Genomic DNA, 25,512 nt, shown 5'->3' with positions numbered 1-25,512 from the left:
GTGCAATGTCCATACTTGGGTGATGAAAAAAAACCACAAAGGCTGGGCTTGTCACCAGCTTGCGAAGAAGGTTCTAGCTCAATTTCCCCGCCACGTGCAAGTTAGTTGTGCTGCCGTCAGCAATTTATTTTTAATTTCCATTCATCAATGGCACTTTGTCAACAAGGAAACAGCCTGAACCTCCGTCACAGCGAGTCAGAGCCACGGCACCTGAGAGACGCGCTCACGCTCAAGACCGAGTCAACCTAAGGGGTGGTGGTGGTGGTGGGGGTGGTTGCCACAAACCAAGAAATCTGACGCCCCACCACGATTTCCAGGTTGCCGTCCGTGCATGGACCTCGGCATTGAACCCGCGCCGTGGCCGTGAGTGGGCGGGCGGGCGGGCGGTTGGGTGGGCGGGTGGGTGATGGGGTGCCGGGTTGGGTGACCCTTGCCCCACTTGGCTGAACGAACGAGAAACGTGGGCCGACGTGGCCCCAGCTTCTTGTGTTTTCGCGAGTTATTTATGAACACAACGTGCCCCGAGAGACCCCCCACCCCTCCCACCCCGAGTGTGTGTATGGCCGGGCGTGGTTGCTGGCCACACAACCACCCCTCGTGTGCCATTGGCGACCTTCACAAGTGATGCTGCTGCTGATGCTCGCGAACAGCCCATGCCCCAACAGTCTGTTGAGACGACACCGTGGGGATGGGGGGGGTCTTTGTTGTACGGGTGTATCGGTGCGGGTTGTCACCTCTCGGCTGTTGAAAGTGACACACACAACCCATCTCACGCGTGTTTGACACACCAGGCGTGCATCACCGCACTTCGCTCCGGTAGAGGGTGTCTCTCACTCGCACTCCTGCTCGGGTCCATGTATATAGTAACAACATGGTATTATATACATGGTCCCACTGAGGTGTGAACTTCTTTTTCAGAAGCGACCTGGCCACAAATGATAGCTTCAACAATTGTGGCTTATAGTGTGGAAATTTATTGCAGTAGAATAATACTGGTAGGAACCTCCTGGTTACACCAGCCCACAGGGCATTATTGTGTCCGTCCGTCGTGCATCCAAAAATGGGAGGGGTGGGGCTGGGTAGAGAGGGGAGGGTGGGGAGGGGCTGGGTGGGGAGGGGAAGGTGGGGAAGGGCTGGGTGGGGAGGGTGGGGAGGGGCTGGGTGGGGGGTGGGAGGGGTGGGGCTGGGTGGGGAGGGGCTGGTCACCCCGTGGTGCCCTTATTAAACTCAACGTTTAACCTACTCACGCCGGCTTGTGCCCGCCCTCACAGTCGGGCATATTTGCGGAATACACCACGCCGCCATTGACCCTGGCCATTGACCGAGCAACCCAACGTTCCTACCAGCTCCCTCCGCAGGAATGTGTTCTAAATGCACGATTTAGAGGCGACCTGGCCACACATAATAGCTCGTCGCAGTGGCTAACATTATCACGTGGGAATTTATAATAGCAGAATAAATTAATCTCAACGCGCGTTGTTGCTAAATGTTCAGGGCAAAACCTGAGAACACAGAGAAAGAAATCCACGCGATCACGGGGAGAACGGTGCGCACTCCAAATATACCAGGGGTCATGGTCAGGTTTGGGATCGAACCCACGACCCTCCGTATCTCACCTGCGTTCATGCCTCTCTACATTGGCTTCCAGTTCAAATTCACATTGAGTTTAACATTCTCCTACTTGTGTTCAAGGCTTTAACATGGGCCTGCTCCGCCAAACATCCAGGAGTTGATTCAGCAACACATTTATTTCTATAAATGTGTTGCTGAATCTGAGTTCTTGACCTTGGAGGTCCTTGGAGGTCAAGAACTCAGTTGATGGGAGACGTTTAAATCCCAGCTGAAGATCCCATCACCGGTTTAAAAAACCTCTCTCTATCTCTCCCGAGTTCTCTATATGATGTTCGCTTTAGTATTTCTCTCCCCGGTTACTTCTCGCTTATTTTCCTTGTTTAAATGCCTGGCGCTCCGTGATCCATTGTTTAAGGGCTCCATTGTTTAAATTGCCACGCCTGGAGATGGGATCGAACCGGTGCGCTGTGTGTGTTGACCATACATTACACGGTAGCAGCACGGACTGGGCGGATCATGCAGTGCAGGATATTCAGTTCAGTATAAACAGTACAGTATGTGCAGTACAGTATGTTGAGTTCAGTATATACAGTGCAGTATATGCAGTACAGTATATGCAGTACCAAAAACCACACTGCCGGTGTATGACTGTGCAGCGCACTTCTAAATATTAACTCGAAGACAAAATAGAACAGTAAACATACGACGTAATGTTTTCTCTTAAAAGCAGGCATGTTTGATTGTTACCCCCCCCCCACCCGCATCAATCCTCTAATACGCCTCCAAAAATTAAAACATCGCTGGGATTCCATGAGGAAATGGGTTGAAATAATTCAAGTTATCCAAATAAACATTGCATTTTTTTTATCCGAATAAGCAGGGTAACTCTGGGTTTGTTCTCTCTTTAATGGGACCTCGTGGTGTCAATTACTCGTATTAATGCATTTTTTGGTCTTGAATATAACTGGACAAAAGCCATCGCATTTGGCTTAGTGCTGACTCGATGCCACAGTAATATCCTCTTGGCCTGTGCATGATTCACCGCAACGTTCGTCAATCACCCGATACAGCGGCACTAACAAAACACACGACTCCAGGACTGTATGAGCAGTCACCGATTCCGACTCTAAACTCATGTGATTTTCAAGTTGGCCTACCGCAACCGCTAGAGGCTCTAATTATTAGATGGCGCTCATTACACACGCGAAGTGCTTGCCACAAATTCAACAAAAATACCTCGCTTATCTCGTCAAAGGCCATAAACCATCATCACCGCGAACATCGAACAAAGACGGCGTTCACCGCATCGCGCGCTTTCAGATGCGCATCTGCGGCCGTCTGGAATGCTCGCTGCCTTCCGATATTAGGAAGCCACTGGAGCTATGCACTCTTAAGTAATCTAGATTGAAAACTCAGTTTTTTTTTTAGAACTGCTTTTTGTGTTTTAGTTTGTTTTTTACTTAAACCTTTCGTGAATGCAGGAATTCATTTTCTTGGTTCTTTCGGTAAAGTAACGTAGATAGAAAATAAAAAGTAAAAATAATAAAATAAAATGTAAAGTACTTAATTAATCATGTTTTTTTTCTTTTCATTTTATTTTATTTCGTTGTTTTTTCCCCAGCACCTCCGATTAGCACGGTTGGCTACTTGGGAAAAAGGTTTAACATACAATCACACCACCGCTATCCCTGCCCTTAACAAATAACCATGTCCCAAAGTGGAAACAGAATCTCACAACATTTCAGTCTCGCGCAGTACAAAACAGATGTTCCCTCTTTGTTTAATGTCTTTTTAATTCCAGCTTTTCTCGCTGCCATAAGTCAAGTCCGGATCGCCGCTACGCCCACTACGACCACGACGACGACGACGATGATGATGTTGTTGATGATGACGGGGATGTTCTGGATCCAATTCCCACCCACACGCAGGGTACCCTCCTCCCTCCCTCCCAACTCCAACAACTCAGCTTCAACACAGCCCCCGTGGGATAATAGCAGTAATAAACCAACAACAAAAAAAGGTGGGTGGGTGTATGCTCACGCAGAGCTGTTGTCTGTCGCGAGTCCAGTCCGCCTGCCTGCCGTCTCCCTCGTCGCAGTCGTTTTTAATCGTCAACAGCACGAGCGGAGATCCGCGGCTTCCACAACTCGCTGGGAGGAGGCGTTTGGTTTTGCTTTGTGCGTTGATTCGCCTGCCCAAAACAACTTTCCTCCGACTGCCGAGTCTTCACGTCGTCTCCACGTCGTCTCCACGAAGGCGAGAGAGAGAGAGAGAAAGTAAAGTGACGGCGAGAGAGAGTCGGGCGAGCGCGATCAGGCAAGGGGTTGGATGGGGAATCACTTTTACGCACATTTTGCGGTTGTGTTTGTCGTATGGACTGTGTCTGCTTATCTGCCTGATTAACACAGACTTCCTGCTTCCCTTTATTCGCAAAGTATCTGTGAACTTGTCTCAGTAATCTAACGGCAGTTTAACGCGTTACATGTTAGTTTCGCATGGTTAGTTTTCTGTCAAAGAGGTAAGAAAATTCGCAAGGTTTCTGCCGACTGACTTTCAATATACACAGGGTGTGCCAAACGTCTGGACACATAGTTTATTATATTTATTATAACAAATCGCATAGGGTGATTTAATTTACTTTATTTAAAAATGTCCAAACTGACTTCCAATAACATGAATGCATGCATTAATTATCTTTTGAATTAAATTTAGGACTTTTTTAATATTACAGCTGCCTTCGTGAGCATACATAAAAACGAGTCATTGAATTTCTTTTTCAGTCACATTTTGTTCCAGTAGTAAATTTAATCTGAAAAGGGAGAAAAAATGATAGTATTCGTAATGATAAAAGAGTAAATCTTTTCTTTAATAAAACTCAATTATGTTTGAATGCCAGTGTTAAAAGAAATAAAATAACCCGATGTGTCCTGACTTTTGGGCCACGCTGTTAATACTGAAATAGTTATACTGGGAAGTATAAGGTTGCCATGTGCCTTAGAGGCAAGAGCGCTGAGGCATGATCTGCCGACACCCTGGGTTGGCATCCAGGCAGCTATATGTAACTGAACTGAGTTCTCAAATGGCAGTGAATTAGTTTATGGTCTCAACCGAGTCACCAACGACTAACTGCACGCACAAAACAAACGTTACACATACTACGAGACCTCCTTTACCAGTGGCAAAATATAGTAATAGGTTTTTACCTTTTCAACTGGTACAAAAACTGACACCTTTATACAAGGCATCATGTTTGCAACACAAGGCATCATGTTTGCAATAACCACAACACAAGCAGTCAAAATTCTAACAAAAAGAAACAACTCTGATGATGATAATGCTTACCCCGAGCTCTCAATACTCTGATAGTGCGCTGTCTTTGAGTTGTACGCCTTTTGGCGTCATCTGGTCCAACACCAATGGAGACTAGGCTCTAAGAAAAGCTGTCTCGGGTGTGGACCAATCAACTTCAAGGACAGTGCATATCATTATCATCATCAGAGTTGTTTCTTTTTGCTTGCATTTTGACTGCTTGTGTTGTGGTTATTGCAAACATGATGCCTTGTATAAAGGTGTCAGTTTTTGTACCAGTTGAAAGGGTAAAAACCTATTACTAAACGTTACACATGTTGATTGCCACTTAAGCCTGGTACCAGCTATGAGAATTGTAAATATAATATCCGTCGACTGGCAGGCGACACTCTCATAGCCAGAGTGTTCGGGGAAGTGGGTTGCCCCCTAAGCGTTTGTTGTTTTTGTATAAAAGAGGTCACTTGAAGGATTTGTCTAAAGTCCCGTGAAGGTTTATTCTGCGGGACGTTCTCGGAGACATGGGGCTCACTGCTCTTGAGAGATTTCCGAATGAATCTTACATCGATTGACGTGACGCCGATGGCACTATTAGGATACAAAGTGCGGAGGGAAATACAAGACGTTTCCAAGTGATCCTGGGAACAATGGGGCATGGACTTGGGGTGATGCTGTTGATGTTTAAGACTCAAAATATACTCCTCAGGGTGGTAGAGAAGTGGTAGAACATGAACCCAGCCACCTGAGTTGGATTCTTGGCCAGGGCTAACATATGTTTGTGAGTGATAAATAAAGTCAGACCCCGCTCCCTCTCTCTTCACCAAGCCGCACTGACCAGCATGGTGAAGTATGGGTCAAACAGCCTCCGAGGCCTAAACGGATGTGGGGGGAGAGCCTTCATCCAGCAGTGGATTGACAACGGGCAATATCTTATCGTTTCTCAACCTCATTAATTCGAGTGAATGTGAAAATAACAGAGATACGGTAGTTTAGAAGGAGCCTTTTATTTTTTACTAAGTATATTTGAAAAATATAAAAAAAAATGCCTATCGTCTTATGGCTGCTCAAATATAAATGTTCTCAATGTTTATGGAGCTGCAACTGACTTCAACGGTGCCAGAGTTTGCCAAGCGTGTGCACGCTCAAGTACAACAGTGTTGTTACAATAACGTGCGGGGCGATGATATAAGCATAGTTTCATAATCCCCGGCATAGCCAACCGCATTCACATGAGCCATTATTTGCGGCGTCGCGTGTGTTGTGTGTTTGTGGTGGAATGTTTCATGGAGCTTTGACTCTAAAATTACACACGAGAGATAAATCACGGGCATGTGTCTGTCGGGCGCTGTGTGGGCATTATTGCTGGCTATAAGTGCAGACTTAAACTGCTCTATCAACAACATCATTCACAAGCCTGCCTTGTGAACTAACACATTTAACATTGCATTACATTCCTAGTGTAAAGGTTACTAACATAAATAAGTGAGCCTTTTTACATGACTGTACAATGATAGAAACAGATGTAATCCTTTTTAATTAAATCCACTGCTGGATGAATGCCTCCTCGTGTTGTGTCGGCCATGGGGGGTTGTTTGACCATACTTCGCCACGCTGGTCCGTGCTGGTCGGTGAAAGGGCAGAGGAGAGACCCAGGGAACCGCTTCAGATATCACTAGGCACAGATGTGGGTTGTAGCCGAATATCGAACTCAGGTCGCCGCGGTTCGTGGCACAGTACCACTGATCAACCACTAACTTTAGCAGCACTCTATAAATCTCTCTGTCAATGTCAGGTTGGATAAAAGGCGGTGTTTGTCAACATTGGAGAGATTACATTGGGCACACGAGTGATGAGTCTGTGGGGACACACCGTGCCAACCGCATACTCGCAGAAAATGTGGGCGCGAATTTGGATACGCTGGAGCGCCAAGAGAGGAGAAGCTGATTGACTCACGTGCTCCTGCGTTAGGGTTGGCGAGAAACGTCGGAAGACATCGTTCCGAACAACACGCGGAACAAACGCGATGCCACGTGAGAGATGGATTGAAAGCAAATTTCCGCTTAGGATTATTTGGGTCTTTTGGTAAAGTCACTGAGATAGGTTCAAATAAGTCCAACATGTGTACTGTACGTACAGAGAACAGCAAACTATTTATTTTCAAGGTTGAAATAAGGGTTCCTTACAAAGGACATATTACATAGTAGTTTTGTGACTTTTGGTCTAATACTCCCAAAACCGCGGGGCGAACACTGGACCAATGTTCTGTTTGTTCTATTGAGTGAGTTGTGCTCGTGATTTATCAGCGATACGACAATAGCCGCGATAACAGACGCGGTGTTTGCAATGCTTCGTGTTTACCGCTCAAAAAATGGCAAAAACAGATCGATCCGTGGCAGATGTCCCCATGTCTGCGGGCGTGTTTACGCGCCCCATGCTGTCGGAGCAGAAGCAGCGAGCGAGCCAGCGAGCGGATGGCCCGTCCGTAACGTCCGTTCCTGTGGCCTAATTAAATTTCTCCGCAGGACAAATTAACCAGCGTCGTGAAACTAGGCGTGGGTAGGACTCGGTTCGTTGTAAGTACGAGGCTCGGGTAGGACACATTGCTCACACTATCAACGGTGATGGCCGGTGGTCGAGGCTAACCAAGGAGCAGCATCATCCAATGGAGTGGATCCCCATCTGGGTAGATCCGTGTCACTGGTTCTTCAAGTTCTGCAGATGGAGATGCCGCTGGTTCTTCGTGTTCTCCAGTGGTAGATCCCACTGGTTCTTCATGTTCTGCAGATGTAGATGCCACTGGTTCTTCAAGTTCAGCAGATGTAGATGCCACTGGTCTTCACGTTCTACAGATGTAGATGTCACTGGTTCTTCATGTTCTGCAGACGTAGATGTCACTGGTTCTTCACGTTCTGCAGATGTAGATGCCACTGGTCTTCACGTTATACAGATGTAGATGTCACTGGTTCTTCATGTTCTGCAGATGTAGATGTCACTGGTTCTTCACGTTCTGCAGATGTAGATGTTACTGGTTCTTCACGTTATGCAGATGTAGATGCCACTGGTCTTCGCGTTCTACAGATGTAGATGTCACTGGTTCTTCACGTTCTGCAGATGGAGATGCCACTGGTTTTTCACGTTCTGCTGAAGTAGATGCCACCACCGCCATCTATTGCACGGCGGTTGAACTTTGAACTCTCGATCCGAACAGGCAACTGGACATACGGACGGGTTTGTTCGTACCTCTGAAAGTTCTTAAGTAGATGAGTCCTTGTACATACATGCATACAAGTCCGTGAGAGCCGGCGACGACTTTGAATCAGAAGGCTCAGAAGTTTATTTCCCTTCGAGTAAAGCCCATTGAGCTGAAAAGCTCTTTTTCAACGGCAACTCAGCAGCAAAGCTTTCCATCTCAACTTGGGGGAGCCTTCATCCAGCAGTGGATAGATCAGGGCTGATGATGATGATAAGGACAATGTTCATGATTAACGGGGTGTGTGGGGGGGAGGTTAGATTATTATAATTACTTGTCCTTGTGCACATTGCCAATGCAGTGCCCTTATGTCTTTGGCGAGAGTTTGGTAGCCTCTTGTGCCAAACTCCAACATGGTTTTTTGTTCCCTCCCCGCTCCCCATCAACAAGTATGACCTTCTCTCTTTGTCACTTTCCTCTTCTGACATTCACGGCACCCGTTTGCAGTAGGGAGGTGCATCTTTGCAGAACAGCTCAGTCTTACAAAATCGCCTGTGTGAACTCACCTACCCCCCTTTACGAATGAGACACTCTCCCACATAATAGGTGATTTTTGTTTGGGGGTTAGATCGCGTAAATATAAATGTGTCGTTAAACCCGCCACCACCCGACACGGCCAATTTAGTAAAGGTTTGTCACGTAAAACAAAACGTGCCAATTCGTGACGAGTTCAGCACGCCGGTTGTGTGTTGGAGAGTGAACCCACAACATTTACCATTCGAGCACCGTGACGTTACGCCAGTAATTACAACCGACCTCATCAGGCAATAAGCGATCTATAGGTCCATCTCCAGAATTGTCACTCACATCTGGAAACAAAGATCACATCACCCACAATGATAACATCCCTCCACTGGCTCCCAATCCAGTTCCGGATCAACTGCAAGAGCCTCCGTGGACCTGTTAACGTCTCCCCTCTCATCTCACTCTTCTCCCCACCGACTCAAGTAACTAAAATGTGGTTATTCATTCAAGAAATCGACACTCAAGTCGTAGGACTCTCTCTTTAAAGGCAGATCCTGCGTTAGGTTTTTTTATTTTAAGATGTTTTCAGCAAATTAATTATTAGTGTTGAAACAACTCATTCCACTCCTAGTCTTGTTAGCATTGTGTTTTCAGTTACAACTTAACGCAGCTTTGATTGCTCATGGCTGGTGATGATGGCACACGACCCTACCCAGTGGCGTAGTGACGACATTATCAGCTCAGGGGGTGAGGCAATCGGTGAAGTGGGGCCACAATATTTGATTTATCTCGCTCGGTTGCACCCAAGCGATTTATTTATTGCCTAATCACATCGTTGCTCTCACGGTCTCGAACATTTAACGCTGTAGGGACGGTCTGTCGCCGCAAAATGCAGCCACGACAGCTTCGTAGTACCTCTTTGCAATATAATTGACGTGTATCTAATACAATAAATGTCCCAGAAATGAAGATCTATGTCCAATGTTCTTGAACTCAAGTTACGGTCATTCAAAGCAGAGTACGCTTCGTTACGTTACATTACGTTTCATTAAGGTACAACAAAACTGTGTCACTTACAATACTAAACTGTTGAAAACAAATCTGACTGTGGTTGTCAAGGGGGGCTCAAACTCGTAGCTTTGGCCACCGGGGGGACCAAGCCCCCCCCTACCCCCATGCTCGTTACGCAACTTCCCCAACTCCCCATGACGAGACCCCAAAAATTATATTCCACTCACGTAGGGCCGGACAGAGAGGAAGACCTAAGAGAGGATGGCTTGCCGACGATATAAGATATTGGTGCCAGAAAGCTGTGGCACACTACTTGAGCATGTTGGCAACAGGACAGAGGAACGTGGAAACAAATTACAGAACGTGCAGTGGACACCAACGGGCAATCTGCCCGTGGATCGTGATGACGATGAGGGCCGTCTTAAAAATCTTGACATTTTGGGACTTCCCACTCCCCCCCCCATCATTCATGGCTGGATTGGTGCCACCCATAACTGCCTCAACTTCTGTACCACCAGGGCAAGCAGGCGGGGAGCGTTTGCGGCGATCATCACGACGATGCCCGTGGTCCCGCCGTGCGACGACGCGGCCCTGCGGGAGCTGCCCTCTGCGCCCCCCACCGCTGCCACCACCGCGGCGGCGGCGACGACGGCGACGTCCTCGGTCCCCGTGGAGGCGCCCCTCTCCATGGAGTGCCGCGTGTGCGGGGACCGCGCCTCGGGCTTCCACTATGGGGTGCACGCGTGCGAAGGCTGCAAGGTTGCTTGTTCACCACAAAAACAAAGATTACCCCCCCCCCCCCGCGTAGCATTAACAAGCTGTTGAGATTTACACCATTGGAACCTCATTTGCCAGTAAAAAATATGATAATTGGTTTTTTACCCTTTTATCTGGCAAACAAAACTGACACCTTTTTTACAAGGAGTCATGTTTACATAGACCACAATACCTGCGGTCATAATGCAAACAAAAAACATAACTCTGATAATGTGCACTGTCCTTCAAGTTGATTGGTCCACACCCGAGACAGCTTTCCTTAGAGCCTTTTTTGTTTGTTTGCATTATGACCGCAGGTATTGTGGTCTATGTAAACATGACTCCTTGTAAAAAAAAGTGTCAGTTTTGTTTGCCAGATAGAAGGGTAAAAAACCAATTATCAAGCTGTTGAGAGGCAAGCGCCGTTAGCGAGCAGCACCCTGTGAAGGAAGGGCCGGCACAGCAACGCGAGCGGGGTGAGTGGGTTGGTGGCCAGTACCGCGCCCCGGCCGTCGTTGTCTCCCCAGTGGCGATGTTTACACGCCGCACCAGGTACCCATTTGAGGCCGGGCGTCGACCTATTTTTTCATCCCGGCCACTCGCTCACCTCCGGCGTGGTCAGTCGCCTCCAGGTCATTGAGTGACACAAAGCTTGAAACGGAATGCCCATCGGCTACAATGGTTTTAACGGAATGCCCATCGGCTACAATGGTGTTAACGGAATGCCCATCGGCTACAATTGGAATAACGGAATCCAAATAGGCTACAATGGGGATAACGGAATGCCCATCGGCTCCAATTAGAATAACGGAATCCAAAGAGGCTACAATGGGGATAACGGAATGCCCATCGGTTACCAGATGAGCCTTTTTCTGTCATTAATTTCCGTCGTGGCCTTCGTCCTATCGCTACAGCCATGGGGTAATTTTCCCATAGACGCGAACTCGGCCTACCACACTGTTCCATCTCATCCGCACGCTCTCTGACTATTGCGCTGTAGGTCAAGAAACTGTACAGTGGTCCATATGTCTTGTGACCCCCCCCCCCGCCCATTGAATTATCTAACATCATAACGATCCATGGGCAGATGATAGACGTAGGTGTCCACTGCACATCTTGTAAATTGTTGACACTTTCCTGTGTATTGTGCCCGTATGCTCAAGTCGTGGCCACATCTTTCGGGCACCGATCTCTCAATTCTCTGTTAACAGTCTTCCTGTCTTTCCGGCTCCTTCCATTTTTCCAAACAGCACACTTTACATTATCCTGTTGTTGTCCATCCTACATACGTGTCAAAAAAAGTCCCAGTTTCCTTCCAACCACTACCTGCATCGTCAGCACTTCTTCTATGTGCAACCTTTTGTTTTTAGACGAATATGCAAAGGAAAAAAACAATTTCTAGTGGTCAATTAATTTTGGGGGGGGGGGTCACAAGACATCTGGACCCTCGTGATGTCATTACGCGTGAACTTCATCTCTTGACATCCGTGCCACGCGTCGTCGGGCGACATCATCTCGTTGCGCGTAATTGGCAAACGAACTCCCATGCGCGTGCGTGATTCTATTTTTCTCTCCCTCGTTGCTTTTTTGTCTTCGCGTTATCGGCAGGGGTTCTTCAGGCGCACGGTCCGCATGAAGCTCGAGTACGGGAACTGCGGCCTCAACTGCAAGATTCAGAAGAAGAACCGTAACAAGTGCCAGTTCTGTCGCTTCCAGAAGTGCCTGCGCGTGGGGATGTCGCACAGCGGTACGGGGCCTCGCAGTGCACCACACGGTCCTGGAGACAAACGCCGAGAAGCCACACTCATCACACGTCGCGCACGCTTAGATGGGGTGGACGAGCGGTGGTGGAGTGGTTACCGCACTGCGTGATGGACCTACCCTGCCCACTTGAGTTTCACTTGCCTGCCAGCCACGGCTGACTACAGTGGTCTCAGCCCGGTCGCCAAGGACAGCATCAACATTCAAACGATTGGCTAAATTTCCTCTCTGAGAATTTTAGAACAAAAATGTTGGTTTTTTTTTCTGTCACGTGGTGAACATGTCTATCAGGTGCAGGAGTGGGTGAGAAAGTGCTGTGTGGGGAACGGAAGTGTAATGGTTAGCACGTTGAGAATAGGTTTTCCCCTTTTTTCTGGCAACAAAACAGGCTTTAAGATGTTAAAGTACCAAACTGAAACCTTTTACAAGGAATCATGTCTACATTAACCACAATACTTGTGGTCAGAATGCAAACAAAAGACAAACTGATAATATATGCATTGTCTTTGAAACTGATTGGTCCACACCAGAGACAACTTTTTTTTTAGCCTCGTCTCAACGGTGTTAGACCAGAGGACGCCAAAAGGCCAGAAAAACAGGGAAAACCTATTCTCATATTATAAAGGACTCGATCACTGGGTCTGTCTCCGTTGTCCTTTATTTGGGTTCTTTACACTTGTCCCACACGGCCCTCGCTCAGAGCCTCCCCGCTTGGCAGCTCCACAGCTGCCTTCGCTCCCGTAGCCCTCTCGCTCCTGCAGCTCCGCTGCAGGTCCCCTGTGCAGTCCTCCGGCTGCTCTCACTGCAGCTCCACCGCTGCTCCCCGTTCCTCCGTGCTCGGTCACCGCTGGCCGACGGTGCCGAGTCTTACTGCGTGTGTGTGGCGATCTCGCCACTCTCCAACCTCCGCCCTGCGTGGCCTCACTCTATCTCTATCTCCAACACTTCCCCGTCTCTTCCGGTATCTCTCCCTTAAGACCTCACCCCTCTCTCACACGTGACCTAACTCCTCCCCCCCGTGACGTCATATCCGCGAGGCCGTTTACGCCCGCATTACACCGGCAAAGGAGGTCCCATGGGATTGGCACGCTGCGCTACGAACCCGGCGACCCGAGTTCCATTTCCTCTCACGGTCAACACAAACACCAGTGACAATTATCTGAACCGGTCCTGGGCCTCCCCTAGGTCGACTTAGCCTCAAATGAGTACCTCGCCACTGGGGAGACAAAGGTGGCCGGGCGTGGTGGTGGCCACCCACCCCCTTGTGTGCTGTGCCGGCCTTCATAGGTGCAGCTTGCTAACAGCACTTGCCTCAACAGCCTAAGGCTATACGGGGGATCTTTTTCCTTTATTTGCGCAACAGAAATTGCACGGTCGTTTTTGCCCACTGCACTACGAACCTGGCAAACCAGAGTTGTATTCCCAGCCGTGAGTAACATCGGTAGTAAGTGATCTCTGAACCGATCCCTTGTTCACGGCGACTTTAAAAGTACAACCACCGTAAACTAAAATCAACAGCACCTGTGACGAGCACAGCGTGGGGTTTGGCCTTAATCCCACAGAGCGATTGAATAACGGCTGTAAATTGTAACGTGGGGGGGGGGGGGGAGTTAATGCTGACGTTGGCATCATTGCTTACATTAGGTAATTTCACAGTCGTTCAGGTTAATTTGCTTATGATAGCGCTGAAAAAGCGACATTTAGTGGGCCAATCTGCGTACGATCGTCGTCAACCGGCATAATTTGCTTCATAAAAATAACGGAACGACTGCCATGTGGACTAAAGTGCACGGTTGTCTTGCAGAGATAATTAAGTTGCAATAATCGCTATACGACCTCTATTTATAGACTGTAGTGGATGTTGCCTCGGAGATACGTAAACATTGATTATTGCGTAACACCGTAGGGTTTTTTTGCAGCCAATGGGTTAGGCCACGTAACGATCAGACCCACGTAGGCTGTTGCCTACGCAAAGCTGTCAACCCGTACGGTTTACCCCGTATTCATGTAGCGGGAAATTGAGTTGTCAGGTCCATACGGCGTACAGCCGTTTCAACACGGGGCAAAAACTATTTTTTGTCCATTCGTTTGTGTTTCTCCCTTGTGATGGGACTTTTTAGGATGAACGTTCAGATGTATAAGGGGCACGGGGTGACCAATAATGTCTGAATTGGTCTGTAGTAATGGTGGGCACTGATAAGGGGTTGACAGGTGTGCCCACTTGTTACTCTCGAACACAGCGGTGTGCTCAGGTAGTAACAAATTTGGACATTTCGTTTACATGGCAAACCTCACTAATTGGCTCTGCCGGGTGGTGCTGGGTTAACGATACATTTATATTTACGTGATCTAACCACGATAATAAAAAAAAAACCTTTATTATGAAACCCCATTGTGTCAGATTTAGTTTTCAATTTATTTTGGCGTATTCCAACTCTGAGAATGAAACGTTGGGTTTTTCGTGACGTGTGACAAGGCGATTAAATTGTTTAAATATTAATGTATCGTTAAACCCGCCACCACCTGACACAGCCAATTAGTAAGGTTTGTCACGTAAACAGAACGTGCCAATTTGTTACTAGTGCAGCACACCGGTGTGTTGGAGAGCAAATTCACAACATCTACAATCTGAGTACGACGTTTCTCCAGTAATTACAGCCGGCATCATCCGGCGACAGCCACATTTGCGGACAAATCCTCCTCCTGTTTCAGAGCGATAGATGTGGTGACGTCACTCGCGAGCCCTTCACGTTGTAGTCGTCAAATAATAAATGCATCACGTGCCCTGCCATCGCTCCGCTGTCGTCTCTCTTCCCGCGCAGCAATCCGCTTTGGCCGAATGCCCGCGGCCGAGAAGGAGAGGCTCAAGGCGGAGCTGGGCGCGGCGCCGGCCGGCGGAGAGCGGAGCCCACACGACACGACGCTGCTGGGGCTCGCTCACCTCGTGTACGCCGCATACCTGCGCAACTTCACGCTCACCAAGGAGAAGGCCCGGACCGTCCTCACGGGAAGGTCCGTGCATTCGGTGAGGGACCGTCTTACCGCCCAGTTTCGGGGGGGAGGGGGAGGCCAAGGTCACGCCAACGCCACCACCGCCGTCTGTCCAGCTCTACCCCTTTTCCACCGCGCAAAGCAAACTGCGCAGGTGCCGTGCTGAGCTGGCCCGGCACGGCTCAAGAGATGCCTTTTTTTTTTCCCCACTGCAGACGTCACGCTCAACGAACCGGTCGAGACGCGCGCAAACGGCACGGTGGTGACACTGCTTCCTCCTCACAATGAACGCGTCATTAGCCCCGCCCCTGGCCCTGCTTGGCCCCGAGCGAAATTCACGCATCTTGCGAGGCCAACGCACCACGATTTATATAGCCAGTGGAAAACCACCATAGCTTGAAGGGTCCCGTGCTGGCCGGTTTCGGTTGTGCCATTGGAGCGTATGTATGTATGTATGTTGAACTACTCTTGCACCGTACGTAGCCAAGCGTGCTAATCGGAGGAATGGAGGTTGTCGTGTCTTTTCTTCTCGCATCGTAGAGAGAGGGGGAAAGTGGCGTTGTTGGCCGCGTGTCATCTAAATAGGTCCTCGCCAATCACAATTGTTGGACAAAAATGCTTTGACAAAAGGCCGTTTGATGAACCCTTTCCCATTCCGGTGACAGACGTGTCCGTCATCAAAATGAATTCAGAAGTAAAACTAAAATAAAATAACTTCATCGGTACCAAGGCTCAGTTTGCCGGCAGCTGTCATTGAGTGCGGCGGTCGTGTCGCTACGGTTCTCCGCGGTGAGTGCAACGTCTTTAAAAACAGCGGCGCTACTACGCCTCTCTAAATCAAATTAACGCCGAGCCGCTTGCGCGACATTCAAAGGCGAACGGAGACACCCACGTACGTAACGACCACGCGATGCTTCCCCACCTGCCCCCACCCCCACCCCCTCCAACGCACGCTCGTTGAGAAAAAAAACGCGAAACGTCTCGAACGGCAAAGCCGGCCGCGTGTGACCTGCGGTTGTGTGCCGGCGCCGGCAGCCCGTGGTGATCCACGACATGGAGTCGCTGCAGAGCGCGCAGTCCACGCTGCACGGCCGCGCGCGGGACGGCCGCGCCGCCGAGGTGCTCGTGTTCAACCGCTACCAGCACCGCTCGGTCGAGGCCATTCGTGAGGTCACCGAGTTCGCCAAGTGCATCCCGGGCTTCCTGGCGCTCAACCTCAATGACCAGGTGGGGTTAGGTCGTGACGCTCGGTCGGTGAAGATGTGTGGTGCCCGTAGCCAAGCGGCAACGTTAAACCCTAACCGCTTCTATATATTTCTAGATTTGAAGCTTTCGTGACTGCAAGGATTCATACTCTTAGGTTTGTTCGGTAAAGTCACGTAGGTAAAAAATAAAATTAAAAGTTAATAAAAGTAATAATGGAAATAAAAAAAAATAATAAATCACGACGTATCGGAGGCAACACAAGTCTCCGTTATCAGGTGGGACCGTCACAGCTAAAATTACTGCATCAAGTGAGGAAAATTCCAAAAGACCAGCCCTTAAATACAAGTTAAGGGGGGAGGGGCTTATCTGAATGTGGTAACCAGGGAATGGAACGTGGGGGTGGTGGGCGGGGCTACAAGAGAAATTGTTCAACGTCGACCTGTGCAAGACAACAATCGGTATATATATGTCCATAATAGAGGGTTTTTTTGTTAGGTCGCGTAAATATAAATGTGTCGTTAAAACCAGCACCACGTGACACAGCCAGCTAGTGAGGTTTGTCACGTAAACAAAAAGTGCCGGTTAGTTACTACTTCAGCACACCGCGACATTTACAATTGGAGTACAACGTTTCGCCGGCGATTACAACCAGCCTCATCAGGCGACAGCCAGAATTTGTGGAGAAAACCTCCTGTTTCCGTCTTAAATAGAAGTGTGATGTCGTCACTGTGAAACAATCGGGTGCAAAGACCAGAGGGGGGTTAATGTGGTCATATACATGAAAAGAAAAAAAAACTTTTCTGCAATTTTAGCACCTCCGATTTAGCACGGTTATCTATGTACGGTGCGAAAAAAGTTCAACCGACGTACGTACAATCGTGCGGATCGGATTAATATATCTGTAATTGCAGCTGTTGGCATTTAAATACTACCCATAATAAGACCACACAAATATGACCGTGTCGTCATAATTCTAATCTTAGCCAGCGCGCTCATAATGGCTTGCCATGCTACGGTACTGAGGAAATTGAAATTGTTATTCAATATAGCTATAACCGCGCCTATGAACATGCTTGAGTTATAAAATCTATTCTGATTGGCCTATATTTAAGCCAATATTTGTTCAAGGTTGCGAACAGGTGTTATTATACAGGTTGTTCTTCCAATACAAATATTAAGTAGGCCACAATACCCGGCTTCCTAGGAGCTCATTCTACTCTATACCCCTTCACCAGAAGTGTTGTGAGCCAGCAATTGAAGGGCTGCACCTCTACCTTTTACACAGCATTGTATTATAAGGATGATTGTGTAATTTTTCACCTTGACGTGGGTGCATTGTCAGAGCTGCCGATTTCCGAATTCATATAGGATCAAATGTTTTTTGTCATTTTACCAGGTAAGGCCTAATGAGTTCTATAGCTCTTTTTCAGAAGCGACCTGGCCACAAATAATAGCTCGACGAAGTGGCTTATCGCGTGGAAATTTACAGCAGCGAAATACTCTAAACGCGTGTTGATTCTAAATGTGAAGGGGAAAAACCGGAGGATCCGGAGACAAATCCACATGACCACCACGGGGAGAGAGAGAACACGCAAACTCCAAATATACCGCATGCGTCAGGGTAGGAAATGAACCCAAGACCTTCTGTATACCAGGCGAGGGAATTACCATCTCGCCACCGTAGGATAGTCTTCTTCTTGTTCTACGTAGGCCTGATGTTGACTTAAAGTCTTAGAGCAACAACTTTACTTTTACAGCAAGGTGGTCGAGCCACCTTGCTGTAGATGGGCATCTCTTGCCTTTGACCTGAGCGCATTCAACCAGGTGCTGGATTAAAGGATGCTCAACCACCACACCCTGTCCACTGATTAGGGAACATCTCGCCACCGCGACCCCCCAAGTCGGTGAACTTTAGCATTCATTTAAAAAGGATTTTCCTTTCCGGTGGCTGGGAGTTCAAATTGGGCAATCACCGGCACACGCACGCGGCACCTCCACCGTTCACCACGGGCACCCCTCCCCCCGGACCGCTGCAGGTGACGCTGCTCAAGTACGGCGTGCACGAGGCCATGTTCACGCTGTGGTCGGCCTACATGAACAAGGACGGCATCCTGGTGGCGCACAGCAACAGCTTCGTGACGCGCGAGTTCCTCAAGTCGCTGCGGCAGCCGTACAGCGGCGTCATCGAGCCCAAGTTCCAGTTCGCGATGCGGTTCAACACGCTCGACCTGGACGACGCCGACCTCGCGCTCTTCGTCGCCGCGATCGTCCTGTGTGGTGGTGAGCAGGGGGTTGGGACGGTGTGTGCGGGTGGATTCTTGGTTCGTCGCTTCATTCGATTTGTTCACGCCGCCCGGGTTTGTTGACATGGCCCAGCGGCAGGGAGCGGCGTTCGCCGCTTGTTGTCGCGGAGGTTCGCGGTTCGACTCCACTCGCCGCCCTGATTAACACCGGACATCTACATCCCTGAAATAGAGCTTCCTAGCTCATTGAATTCCTCCAGTATGAATGCATTTTCTGATTTTGAATACGACGGGCAAGTTAACCGTACTGAAGGCGCGCCGTCCACTTCGCAGTGGACGTCGTTTAAAGTCCCCTCGACGTCATTCGCGAAAGAAAACCATCGCGTCGGCTCGCCACACTTACAAATTTGAGACATTACACCCGCAAATTACTCAATTCGATCGATCGAGCTTTATCTTACGTGCCAAATGGCGCGGAACGGGAGGCGGTACAGGGTGCACGGAGCAACAGGAATAAAAAAAAAATCCCGTCACAACCTCAGTGGCTCACACCGACTGAGCAGAGTAAATTTGCAAACTGCGCGCAAAATAAAGTGCAACGTCGCGCAACGAACTGGGATCAATGTACAGCAACCATCGCCCCTTACTCGCGCATATTTGGCAGGACCCTCCTGAAAGAGAGTTCGCGACCTGAGTTCGATTCCCGCTCACGGCCAACACCGGTGACGATTATCTGAACCGGTTCTGGGCCTCCCCTAGGTCGACTCGGTCTCAAATGAGTGTAAACATCGCCACTAGGGAGACAAAGGTGGCCGGGTGTGGTGCTGGCCACCCACCCCCTCGTGTGCTGTGCCGGCCTTCATAGGCGCTCGCTAACAGCACTTGCCTCAACAGTCTGTTCAGCCTATAAGGGGGATCTTCGTCTTTCTGCATGCGCGTGCGTGCGTGCGCACGTGCACGTACATACGTTTTACTTCTTTGGCACCGTATATCGCCAACCGTGCTAATCGGAGGTGCGCGCGGGGTGGTGGGGGGGGGGGAGGACAACAACAAACTAAAACACAACAAAAAGCAGCTCGAAAGAAACGCGTTCCGTTCGGTCGACGTGCGCCCGGTAGACCGCCCGGGGCTGTCGGACGCCCGCAGCGTGGAGGACCTGCAGGACCACGTGCTGCAGGCGTTCGCGCTGCAGCTGCGCCTGGGCCACCCGCACGCTCCACGCCTCTTCGCGCGCAGCCTCCAGAAGATGGCCGATCTGCGGCAGCTGGTGACGGAGCACGCCGACGTGGTGCAGGCCATCCGCCGAGACGACGCCGGCATGGCCCTGCACCCGCTCCTCCAGGAGATCTACGAGGACATGTACTGATGGAGCGGAAGGGCCCAGCGGGCCGTGGAGGACGGACAGGTGGACAGACGGAGGGGAAGGTCGGTCCGACGGTCGGGCGGTAGGGCGGCAGGCCCGTCCGGTCTGGATTTTTTCGCCCTCTCCTGGAGGTAGTTGTGGGTTTTTTTTATATTCGCGACTCTCGGTGTTCAAACTGTTGGGAAAAGTTTAGTGGGATTTGGGGAGAATGTGTCGCTCCAAGGGATGGTTGGGGATGGTCAAGAATAACGATTGAAGTGGCGGCAGATACACGGAATGCGTTCGAGAGGACGTTCGACAGGTGGAGATGGAGCGATGAAATCAGCTCGTATGCAGGCGTTGGGTGGACTGTTGCATCCCAGGATCATGAGAGATGGCGGCGGGTTTGGCAAGGCCTTCATCCAGTAGTGTGTTGACCAAGGCTGATAATGAAGATGTTTGTGAGTAGAATACGTTTTTTGGAAGAGAAATACACAAAAGACAAATAGTTCACTACTTTGTCTTTTATCAACGTGACACTTTTTTGCTGATTGGCCAAGGCGGGTGGTGGAGGGTTACGACACATTTTTTAATAACGTAAAGCTGCTTTTCTTTTTTCTCACCGCAAGTTTTCTAACGGCCAGTAGGACTTTGCATGCAGGATTGAGATTCGCAGACCCCCTGTGTGCATGGGTACTGAACGGCATCTCACGGGCCCAAAGTTCCAGCGCGTGAAACCCATTCCAGAGCCAAGAGTTTGGTCCTATTTTGTTTCCATTTGTGTTGCATATTTACAGCTCTTGTCAAATCCATACTGCTGGATGAAGAAGTGCCCTGGTGGCTAGGAGATGTTAACTGCCTCGCCTGGTATACAGGAGGTCGTGGGTTCGATCCTGATCCTGCCGCCGACTGTATATTTGGAGTTTGCATGTTCTCTCTCCCCGTGGTTGCGTGGATTTTTCTCCGGGTTCTCCGGTTTTTCCCACCACATTTAGAAACATGCATTTAGAGTTTTTGGCTGCTATAAATGTTCACATGATAAGCCACTAAGTTGAGCTATCATTTGTGGCCAGGTCGCCTCTGAAAAAGAGCTAAGTAACTCAGTGGGTCTTAGCTGATAAAATAAAAATCGTTTAGTTTTGAAGGCCTCTGCCACCTTGTCTCAGTCATGGGGGTTATTCTAACCATCCTTCACCACGCTGCATGTAATCAGAAAGACGGTAGATACTGACAAAGAAGATAGCAAAATGCTGAAAAGCGCACAGAGAAGCATGCAGCAGATGTGTGCTGGGAACTGCACTGAGAGACAGAAAGAGCAGCGTACGGATCAGGAAACAAACACAATCGTCACTGACTCTTAATAAAAGCAAGTCGGGTTGGGCAAGGCACGTGCCACTGGAAGGGATGACAGCAGATGGACAAGACCGGCGGCGCAATGGCATCCAAAGGGGTGAATATGCCTCAAGGTGAGACCACTGCAACATCGAGCAATTAGATGAAGTTCATGTGCAGCAGGGGCGAGAGATGGACTGTAGCATCGCAGGACCTTGAGGGATGGTGGTGAAACGTGGAGGGCCTTCGCCCAGCAGTGGATTTGACAATGCCCCTTGACGACGATGAGTGTGTGTGTATATATCCACAATACGTCTTACTATACAACACGCACTTGCTGACACTAGGTTTAGTAAAACCTCGATAGAATGCTTTTCAGATGATTGGCCAAGGTGAATGTGAGTTGTGGGGAAATCATAAAACCTGGGAACATTGACTGCAATTGAGTCAATGGGGAATGCTTTTGGGGCGTCCTTTGCAAACGTTATGTTAGATGCAGGAATATGCAAAAAGCTTTTTTTGTTTTCTATAAACTATTTTTACTGCGCGTCAGACCGCAGGTTCTGGATGCCGAGTATTAAAAATCGTAGCCATTACGTAACGTTCATAAAACACACACAATGGCTTATTGTTTTTTTTTACGCAGCCATGCTGCATTCGTAATAAGCAGTTTGGCTACGTTACTCGTGTTTACATATATCAAGCGGATACACAGAAAGCGTAAAAGTGAGAAATTTAAAAAAGGTAACAATGCGATGACTTCGTGCAGGGGCTGAGAAAGCCTTTCCCGAGCGAGAGCCAAACGGGAATCTCGCCTTCGTTTCGCGGGGACACCCGTTTATGATGTGAACAATCATAATAACGAGACAACTTGTAACGCACGCACGTTCGAAAATGTACTCAAGTTCGAGCGTGACCCGGAGGCGTTTACGTCGCTGCAAGAGGCCCTTCAGTTTCACAGCAGCGGTTGAGCGCGTGGAATTTACCACCAAATGTTGTTTCCAGCTCGAACAAAGAAATATTTCCCTCTGGTACACGATTAGTGCAGCCCGATCTCACAAAAACGGAGACATCACGGCGATTATACACATCACTGCTCCTGACACGGTTGTCTGGCTTGACCACCTTGAATGTGAAATTGTCGTCGTTGCTCCGAATCTACATCAGCAGCCATACGAAAGGATAAGAAGTGCGGCTAAGATGCTTCCAGTGATGGATAAATATCACTTGTGGACCGCTACAAAGTGGTAGGCCCTCATGTTGTGGATACATCTGGCACCCGTGGTCCATTCTCGAGGTTACCCAGCCCTGGCTTAGTACGGCACTGCAGGCCGGTTCCGTGTCCTGGCAAATTTGAAGGGGGTTGGAAAGTGACCGAGAGGGATTTCAGAAGCGGGGCTGAGCAATTGGTTAAAACACACGGCAAGATTTCTCCGAAGGATGCGCTTTGCTGTATCTCCACCGTCAAGGGAATTAAACGTCCAAACAAAAAAAAATCCACAACGTTCGTGAGATTTTAACCGACTACCGTTGAAGTTAATCTAGCCCTGTTCAAGCAGGCAAACATAGCATTTTAACACGTAGGCTTTCGCGACCAATATTATTCATAATCAACGTTTTGGGTTTACATCGCGTTATTTATAAATGTGTCGTTACTGATTGGCCGTGTCGGGTGGTGGAGGGTTACGACACATTTATAAATAACGCGATGTAAACCCAAAAACGTTGATTATGAAACATAGCATTCTATTATTTTCCTTCGATTGCAGTGACTGAACTCGTAACTGTAACTCCTGAACATTGGAGCTCTGGTAAATGCAATATGTAAATATATATGAAGAATGCTTCTCACTGTTGGCAATGTAAAGATTTACCCCACCTTCTCACAATTAAGATTTTTTTTTGGGGGGGGGGGTCATGATTGGATTTAAACGTATACTCTGTCTGGTTGTTTCACGTGGGTTCTGTTAGCCTAAATGCACATTCGCATACAATGTGCGAATATTTCGCATTACGTTGAGGCGACCGCTTGTCAGACACACGGTTTCATTTGGATGCACCGTGATCGTGAGAATCCATTTGAATGAATCCCTGTAGCGCGCAGCGATTGATTGCACTAAAACGTCACAGGGAGGCTTCTGAATACGCACTCGAGGATAAGACGCACACGGGGCCGATGAAATACGAGTGTTACATTTGAGTTTATTGGGAGCGAATTAAAAAGTGGACAGACGAGACGGACGAAACGAGAAACTACTGCAAACCGAGACGGTAAAACAAGTATAACCCGTAAAAACAAAGTTTTTCACTATAAATCCTTTATATGCGTGGCGGCTAGAGTCCTCTCGTCCTCTGGCTTGAGATCGCTGCCACCTATGGGTCAGATGATTGCATTGCACCATTAAGCAATTGGTAATTAAATATAATTTTTTTGTCCTAAAAAGTGTAAAATTTTGGAAAAAAAATTTCACGAACATTAATTGTCACGCACAACGAGTCTGTGTGGAAAATGTCAGCTCGATTGGATCACGGGAAGTGGGTTAAAAAACGACCGAAAGATTTGCACGGTCCTAAGCAAGCAAGTGAACTTAATAAAGGATTTAATAATAAAAAAAAGACGATAATTCATCCATTCTGGAATCGAATTCCCACCCTGAATGGTGCAGATTCATGGGATCTCGGGGACAGCGGGGAGGCGGAGCGGGGGGAGGGATAAATAAAATAGTTTATCTCAGTTAACGCGAATGGTTACCGCTGTAAGAGCCGTGTGACAAAGTGAAATCGATTGACGTCAAATGGAAGACCGCAGTTTTGCCACCTTCCCAGTGAGCCCCCCCCCACCAGCCCTGCTCTTGTCAACAATGTGTGCGCCGGACCTGTGAGTGCTCCACGTGTTTATTTTGCTCTCTTTCTCTCTCTCCGAAAAACGCTGTGAAAGTTTTGTCTGGGGATAGTTGCGCGTAAATGTCAACGCTCTGCCTCGCTTTGTACAAATCGCGAGCCAAATCATTAAAGTTGAGATTACTACCAAATCGTTTACATTAAATTGCACTGATTTTCATTTGTTTGTGTAAATGTGCCCGAATTCGCACGCGCACAAATGGCTCGATTTTATAGAATGCGGTTCCGTGTTATGCATAAATATGTTTCTATTAAAAGAAAATAAACATACAATAATCTCGATTCGGGCGTGCATCGGGCTCTTTATTTTCGTAAGCATTTGTGTGGCTTCATTGTGATGCCAACGCAGAGGTGTCGCCATGGGGATGTACGGGACCCCGAGACTCAACCCTGGAGACCCTGGATTGCGAGAGCATCTGTCCGGCCAGAGCAACGCACCTTACGTCTGAAAAGACGTCACCCAAGAAATAAATAACCGTTATCTTGTAGATACCTACACGAAAATTTTGCCTTAAAACGTTCGTGACTGCAGGAATTCATATTCTTGGTTCTTTCGGTAAAGTCACGTAGATAGAAAATAAAATAAAAATATAAACGTCGTGGGTTTTTTGCTCAATGTATTATTTTTAATTTAAATATTTTTTTTTAAATTGTACGTGACTTTACCGAAAGAACCAAGAATATGAATACCTACATAGGTTTGTGAATGTTGTGGGTTTACTTTCGAAGACACTGGTGTACTGAAGTAGTCACTAATTATCATGTTTTGTTTACGTGGCAGAGCTTACAAATTGGCTGCGGCGAGTTTAACGACACAGTTAGATTTACGCGATCTAACCCAAAAAAGCATTATGGCTAATATTGGTCGTAAAGTCCGACGTGTTAAACCTAACAATGTTGTGTGTCCTCAGCTGTTCCAACAGAAGATTTTAAGTTCTAATAACAATATAAATTTATATAGCGTCTAAATGTGACTGTACCTCACGGTACTGTTTTGAAACAGTAAAAAAATATATATTTCACTTAAGAGAGAGAGACCATGAAAAAAGTTTATATAAGTCCTGTGCACACGAGTCATTCCAAGGCACTTTATAATCTCAACTGAAAACAAAACTCATAAAACCATAAACTTACACGCACCGTTGAGAAAATAACATTAAATAAAAAAATAACTCGAGCTATGCAGGAAACCAAAACGCAAGTTTCTCAAGGTCTGGGCAAGCACAACGGCGCACGTTTTGGCTCGCCGTGTAAGACGGAGGTAACCGAGCGGTCAGCGTTATATCTGGCTGCCAGTCGCCTTTCTGCCTTCTCAGTGCCATCGCAAGCACTGGCCAAGGCCCGCGTCTGAGGTCAGCGTGACATGAAAGAGGGCT

General features: G+C 48.2%; 1 protein-coding gene across 3 annotated transcripts; it reads left to right on the top strand.

The window, feature by feature from the left end:
• Window positions 1-3,463: 3,463 nt before the first annotated feature.
• PPARD (peroxisome proliferator activated receptor delta) lies at window positions 3,464-24,281 on the top strand. Of its 3 annotated transcripts, none has more exons than XM_078871466.1 (7): window positions 3,464-3,592; window positions 10,123-10,363; window positions 11,969-12,107; window positions 14,944-15,146; window positions 16,148-16,339; window positions 18,355-18,598; window positions 19,680-24,281. In XM_078871466.1, the coding sequence occupies exons 2-7, from the start codon at window positions 10,163-10,165 to the stop codon at window positions 19,925-19,927; spliced, it is 1,227 nt and encodes a 408-aa protein (XP_078727592.1). In that variant the 5' UTR covers window positions 3,464-3,592; window positions 10,123-10,162; the 3' UTR covers window positions 19,928-24,281. The 3 variants fall into 3 exon arrangements, with proteins under 3 accessions (XP_078727592.1, XP_078727591.1, XP_078727590.1); XM_078871465.1 differs by lacking the exon at window positions 3,464-3,592 and adding an exon at window positions 3,694-3,828; XM_078871464.1 differs by lacking the exon at window positions 3,464-3,592 and adding an exon at window positions 3,764-3,888.
• Window positions 24,282-25,512: the final 1,231 nt, after the last annotated feature.

This window comes from Lampetra fluviatilis, chromosome 32, assembly GCF_964198595.1.
Source record: "Lampetra fluviatilis chromosome 32, kcLamFluv1.1, whole genome shotgun sequence".
In the NCBI taxonomy this organism is placed as follows: Eukaryota; Metazoa; Chordata; class Hyperoartia; order Petromyzontiformes; family Petromyzontidae; genus Lampetra; species Lampetra fluviatilis.
Note: the sequence above shows the minus strand (reverse complement) of the source record. Positions and strands in the feature narration are given on the sequence as shown.

Coding starts and splice junctions, on each gene's coding strand:
- PPARD (XM_078871466.1), top strand. CDS start 10,163: ATGCCCGTGGTCCCGCCGTGCGACGACGCGGCCCTGCGGGAGCTGCCC. Junction 16,340..18,354: donor CGCTCAACCTCAATGACCAG/GTGGGGTTAGGT, acceptor GGACCGCTGCAG/GTGACGCTGCTCAAGTACGG. Junction 18,599..19,679: donor CGCGATCGTCCTGTGTGGTG/GTGAGCAGGGGG, acceptor TGCGCCCGGTAG/ACCGCCCGGGGCTGTCGGAC.